At 35.3% G+C, this 6,355-nt stretch overlaps 1 protein-coding gene and 1 pseudogene across 1 annotated transcript; both read right to left on the reverse strand.

Moving 5' to 3' along the window:
- Positions 1 to 307: 307 nt before the first annotated feature.
- On the reverse strand, positions 308 to 1,246 carry LOC148046176 (olfactory receptor 14I1-like). Its single transcript, XM_087714571.1, has one exon. It carries the CDS (start codon positions 1,244 to 1,246, stop codon positions 308 to 310), a length of 939 nt encoding a protein of 312 aa, XP_087570697.1.
- A 3,785-nt stretch (positions 1,247 to 5,031) lies between these two features.
- LOC148046177 (olfactory receptor 14I1-like) lies at positions 5,032 to 5,971 on the reverse strand (annotated as a pseudogene).
- Positions 5,972 to 6,355: the final 384 nt, after the last annotated feature.

A 6,355-nucleotide genomic window follows, 5' to 3' on the forward strand; every position in this document is an offset into this window, starting at 1 on the left:
TTCTAAGTACAGAACTGTATTCTTTTAGATTTTCATCCAACACATTTTATTTCTTAAGTTGATTACTGTCCCACTGAAACAATGTTTCTTTTAGCCTTTAAATATATACAAACATAAATATATACATAACCATGCAGATGCTATCTGTAAATAGCATATAAACAAAGTCTTTAAAAATATTCCTTTATCTGTCCTTCAATGCATATTATTCATATATTGTTTATTAAAAATGATTTGATTTCTAAAAGGTTCAGTGTGAAAAATGTGTATTATTATACACAGACATTATGTTTATACATTTGAAGGATTAAAGCTTAAAGCATGGGGTTTTTCCCCCCCTGAAAAATTTCCAGGCAATGAGTTTCCACAGTCCTCGCTTGATATCTTTATTCCTCATGCTATATATCACTGGATTCATGCATGGTGGCACCACACAGTAGGCTACAGAAGCCACTAAGTCCATCTGGGATGGATTCCTGTTGATTGGCCGAAAATAAGTAAAGAGGCCAAAAATGAAGAACATGGAAACCACTATGAGGTGAGGCAAACAGGTAGAGAAGGTCTTCTGCCTAGCTTGTCTAGAGGAAATTCTTACTACTGCTTTGAAGATCTGCCCATAAGAATTAACAATGAAAACAAAACAGGCAAAATATAAACTGGCACTGAAAAAAATAGCCCCAATTTCAATGAGGTACATATCAGAGCAGGAGAGCCTGAGAACTTCTGGGATTTCACAAAAGAACTGGTTGATCACATTGGAGCAAAATGTGTTTGCAAATGTGGCACCAGTGTGCAATATTGCTGTTAGAATGCCACCCATCCAAGCACAGCTTGCCATTTGGATACATCTGTGTCTGTCCATTAAAGTTTCATATTGAAGTGGATAGCAAATAGCAACATAACGATCATAGGCCATAACTGTCAGTAGAAAGAAGTCAGATGCTGCAAAGAGAACAAAGGAGAACATTTGGGCAACACAATGAGAATAGAAAATTATCTTTGTTCTCATTAAGGAATTGGCTATGACTTTGGGGATGGTGACTGTTAAAAGCCCCAGGTCAACAATGGATAGATTTAGGAGAAAAAAATACATTGGTATATGAAGATGAATATTTAGAATTACTGTGAGGATGATGAGTAGATTTCCCATCACACCTGAAATATAAATTAGAAAAAATACTAAAGCATAGAAATTCTGGAACTCTGCAATATCAAAGAAATCAACAAATACAAAATACGTTGCCATGCTTTCATTGGACATTAGTTAGAAAAAAAAAGGATATCATATATTGTTTCAGTGGGTTGGTTTCTTCTCAAAAATCCATTTCAGAGAGGAAGATCAATTGACATCAATAAAATAGAAAAAGAAGGATGATGTGGAAGAGATTGAAAGCAAAAAAGCAGTACTATGGAGTTTGGCTGCTATTTAATCCTCATTTAACTGAGAACAGACTGATCTCAATTGAATTTCATTGTTAGTAGAAATAGAAGTAGAAGAAGTCATATCCTTTAGAGTGAGATATTTATAGTTTCTTCCTTGAAGAATTGTACCATGTTGAATATATACATGCACATATGCGCATTGTTAATTATATCTCATTTTGGAGACTAGAGTTGAGTAGCAGAAGGTAGCAAGGAATGTGCCGCTGAATAGTCACACTATCAATCACAGCCGCCGAAGTTAAAGCAAGGTTAACTTTACTTGTGTTAACAAAAATAAAGTAGGATAAACATTCTCCATAACAAGCGATAAGTAGTTTTGAAATATATACACAGTCTATGATATAACATATTGGTTTACAGATGCTCAACTCATGATTCACCATGCAGACAGGTAACTAACATATAGAGTAGCCATCATCCAATATACAGTATTCAACTTCAATAACAAGCAAGGAGAACATACAGGAACAACCAGGAACAAAAATTAGTATTCCTACTCCCTCTTACAGCTTATTAATGCAACAGCATCCAATCGCATCTCACTTGAGCATTTAAAGTGACAGATACATTATTTCAATCATGGCTTATATTTGGGTTTGCATCCATGTGTGTGTGTCTGTGTGTGTGTGTGTGTGTGTGTGTGTGTGTGTGTGTGTGTGTGTGTGTGTAAGTTCTGTGTCAGTATCCCTGGAGGGCACTTTAGGACTCATGCCTGGTGTAGTTCAATTTATCTAAGGAACTTTAGGTAAATTGTTGGACTGTGAACTTAATTCCAATTCCCTACTCAGGTACAATGCTCAGTGGTAAAGTGGATATATAAATTTCTATATATTCTATTTAGCAAGTTGGTTGTGCTAGTAAAATAGGGAGTAATCAATCTATCAGAATAGATCTGGAAGAGAATCTTGGAGGTTTTCCAGTCCAACCCTCTGTTCAAGCAGGAGACTTTATACTATTTCAGATTTAAGTTGGTATAGGTAGGAGTTGGAGAATAATGTATAATATGCACTTATCTGAACTCAATGGGAAAAAAGTAAAGGCACATATTTACTTTATATACAATAAAATTAATGGTAGCAGGATCAATTGTGATCAAATATCAACTAAAATAATTAAAATAAAATAAATAATATTAATGATCCATCTCCAATTGACAGATATGTCATATTTGTACTTGTAGTTTCCTCATTTTCACTTGTTATTATTGTGCAATTGCTAAGTAGTCTGACTCTGTGATCCCATAGACCATTGCATACCAGTCTCCCTGTCCTCCACTATCTCCCAAAATTTGTCCGAACTCATATTCATTGCATTCATGCCTCTAACTAACCATATCATCCTCTGCCGTTCCCTTCTCCTTTCGCCTTCAATCTTTTCAACATCAGAATCTTTTCCAATGAGTGTTCTCTTCTCATTTGGCAGGCAAAGTATTTTGAGTTTCATCTCCTGTATCTATCCTTTAAAAGAACAGTCAATGATGATTTCCTTCATTTTCAGTGCAGCCACACAAAATTAGGCTATCGTATTAGTCATGCTAAGACTAATTCTATAGATACTGCAGTAATAACAGCAGCCTTTCAGATGAATTCACAGAGGATTCATGTATTATCTTTCTACCAATGGAGGAGAATCCAGTTTTGTTTTGTTATCCAGAGGTAGTGGTTCTTGTGCACACTAATTCAAGGTCACCTTCCCCAACCAGCTACTCTCAAATTGTATTGGGAATATAATATTTATCATTCCATAAAGTACGTCCTTCTCAATAATTGTAATTGATTCACACAGATGGTGGGAATTATAATAAAACACATTTGAAAAATAGACTGGACTGCAAAACTCCTTCTACAGCATAGCTCAAAATTAAATGAAAGATTAACTCTCTTCATTAATCAATCACTCAATCAGAATAGAGCTGGAAGGGATCTTGGAGATTTTCTCATCCAACCCCCTGCTCAAGCAGGTGACCCATTTCAGAAAAGTAAAGGTCAAGTCTCTTCTGTGTGCCAGACATAGAATGGGCAATATCCTTCACAGAATTAGATTTGAAATTCCACTCAAGTCTTTTAACTATGTTCCTTTATTTGGTTTCTTCCACGGTCTTAGTTGCACAGTCTTCCTGGTATCCTGCTAAGTTAGGTTCCAGTCTTGAAGAACACTTTATTAATTGGCTCCAGATCAAACAAGGAGCAGAATATTTTTGCCCACTTGTGGTTGCATGTGGGAATGGGAGACAGGAGGATGTAACACAGCCTAGGTAATAGTTAGATAAGAGATACCTTGGGTCACAAGTGGGGGGAAAGGATGGGAAACTTTTCAGAAGGGATCCCCTCTAATTTTCCAAAAGCTGTAAAAGAGGACCAAAGAAATACTTTCATTTTTGCATGATTCCGTTTAATGTAACCCCACTATCAAGATGTTTCCAGTTGTGCTTCTTTTCATGTTTAACTTTTATGCAGATGAATTATCATTCTTTTCCCCTCAAAATTCTTGCTGCAATGAGGAATATGTACTTTATTTTATTCCTGATTCCCCAAAACCCTTATGAGCTTTATGACCCCACTTTTCCTTGGCAACATGTCTTATACAGAGCACATATTTGACTTCTTATGTCTACAGTGTATATCTGGTGAGGCATTATTATCCACCCACCCCCAAAAAAACCCTATTCATTTCTATTTCTTAAAACATGTTTTAATGTTGTTTTCCTATTGACTATCATTTCCCTAATAGCTCTTGGTTATTTTTTTATCATTGCCTTTTCCATGGACTTGTTTTTCATAATCTTGTCCCTCAATAAATCTCAATTTCTTTTTCTGAAGTATATGTTATCCACATTTTTAGAATTATATATTTATTCTGGTATTAAATATCAGTTTCTGCTGGATAGCCCAGGAAGCACCATCTGAATTAATTCAGACAATCTTTGAATCAAATCTTGCATTGAGCTAATTTATGGGTGTTCCTTTATGTTGTACTATGAATATTTAGTTGAAATTAGAATAATTAATGGAGAATGGGGGGGGGGGGAGAAAAATTAAATCGATATGTTTATAAATCTCTATGACTCATGCATCTCTTATTTTTGATCAACATATACCTCATTATTTCTTTTTTTGTGGTTCAATACTAACTTTAGAAGTTAAATATTGCTAACTCAAGCTTTTTTAGTTTGCAGAATTGAACAGTTTTAGAGGCTATAATGTTGGGCCAGTCCAATAGTTTGCTTTTAGAAGTGAGGAGACCATGTTGCTTTAACAGGGTGCTTCTCCTGAACTCCCTTTAAAGTGAATGCCTTTCACCCCACAATATTCTTCAACTGAAAAAAAATAAAATGTTATTTAAGGTGCAAATCTGGATAGTTTCGCGGGTAGGAATTAAAAAATAGTTATTCCTAAGCCTTTGTGTTATGTTAAAGAGTCAAATGTATGCTTGGTATTTTTTTCAGTGGTGTTACATGTTATTAGGTCCCACTGCTCTATTGAAATCTTTACAATTTGCTAGTGGCAAGTAACCTTTTCTGTTGAGTTGATTGGAGTTTAATCAATTTCCTTTATTTGGGTTTGCATTTTAAAAGATGGAATCAAATATCTAAATTGAAATCATATGTCTTATTTTATGTGGAAGCTTCCAAAGTGCTGTTGTGATCTCTTTGTTTCTCATACTGTAAATGATGGGGTTCATGAAAGGGGGGACCATTGAGTACAACACTGCGAGTAGCAGATCCAAACCTGATGAGGTTCTGAACATTGTCCCCAAACAAGCATAGACTCCAGTAAAGTAGAATAAGCAGAGCACAGCCAAGTGGGGCAGACAAGTTGAAAAAGCTTTTTTCTTTCCTTCCACAGAAGGAATAATAAAAACAGCTCGAAAGATGTACACATAAGAAGTAACCGTGAAAGTAAAGCAGCTGACACATATCAACACAGTAAATACAAGGGGCCCAAGTTCAATAAAATAGGAGGAACTGGAACATGAAAGCTTCAGGAGCTGTGGGATTTCACAAAAAAAAATGGTTGATTTGGTTGGAACAGAATGTGGTCGTAAAAGTGCAAACTGTGTTTAGTGATGCATCAAAAAACCCAAAGATCCATGCACTGGTGGCCATTTTTAAACAAGCCTCCCAGTTCATTTCTTTCACATAATTCAGTGGATTACATATAGCAACATATCGATCATAAGCCATCAAGGTCAGGAGCAAGAACTCTGATGCTCCTGCCCAAAAAAAGAAGAAGACTTGTGCCATGCATTCATAATATGATATCCTTCTGGTATTCATCACTGAATTAGCCATCGCTTTTGGAACAGTGACTGAAATGAAACTTAGATCAACAATATTTAAATTAACTAGAAAAAAATACATTGGTGTTTGAAGATGAGGGTTAAGGGTTACAACAGTTATCATAAGAAGGTTTCCAATCAATGCAGCTAGGTAGATAAGCAAAAATCCTCCAAATGTTAACATGCGAAGTGCCAGAACATCGGAGTATCCTAAGAGTTGGAAATCAGTAACAAAACTTTGATTATCCATTCCTTTCTTGTATAAGCAGCCTGTAGAGAGAAAATATCTTATTGATACTCTAAATTAATATAGAGTATAAGGGACAATCAAAATTATATTCTTTACTTTCAGTTACTGAATAGCTGTAATTTCCTTACTGTATTGGTAATAGATAATGACCAAGTAGAAGTTTAAAAATCTCTGAGCCTTCTCATGCTGACTTAGAAGCATCAGTGACAAATAGGCAGATATCTGAATTAATAAATTAAGCAGCCTCTACTGTCTGATTGTGATGAGGCAAAACATTTTCCTTTTTAAAAGGGAAGAGAAAGCATTATCCATTATTAATGAGGTATATACAAAGAAATAAGGTCAGATAGATGACAAATAGATGGATGGATGGATGGATGGATG

The sequence above is a fragment of the Thamnophis sirtalis genome, unplaced genomic scaffold (assembly GCF_051295495.1).
Source record: "Thamnophis sirtalis isolate CommonGarterSnake01/CBP01778 unplaced genomic scaffold, rThaSir2_p1.2 scaffold_4, whole genome shotgun sequence".
NCBI lineage: Eukaryota > Metazoa > Chordata > Lepidosauria > Squamata > Natricidae > Thamnophis > Thamnophis sirtalis.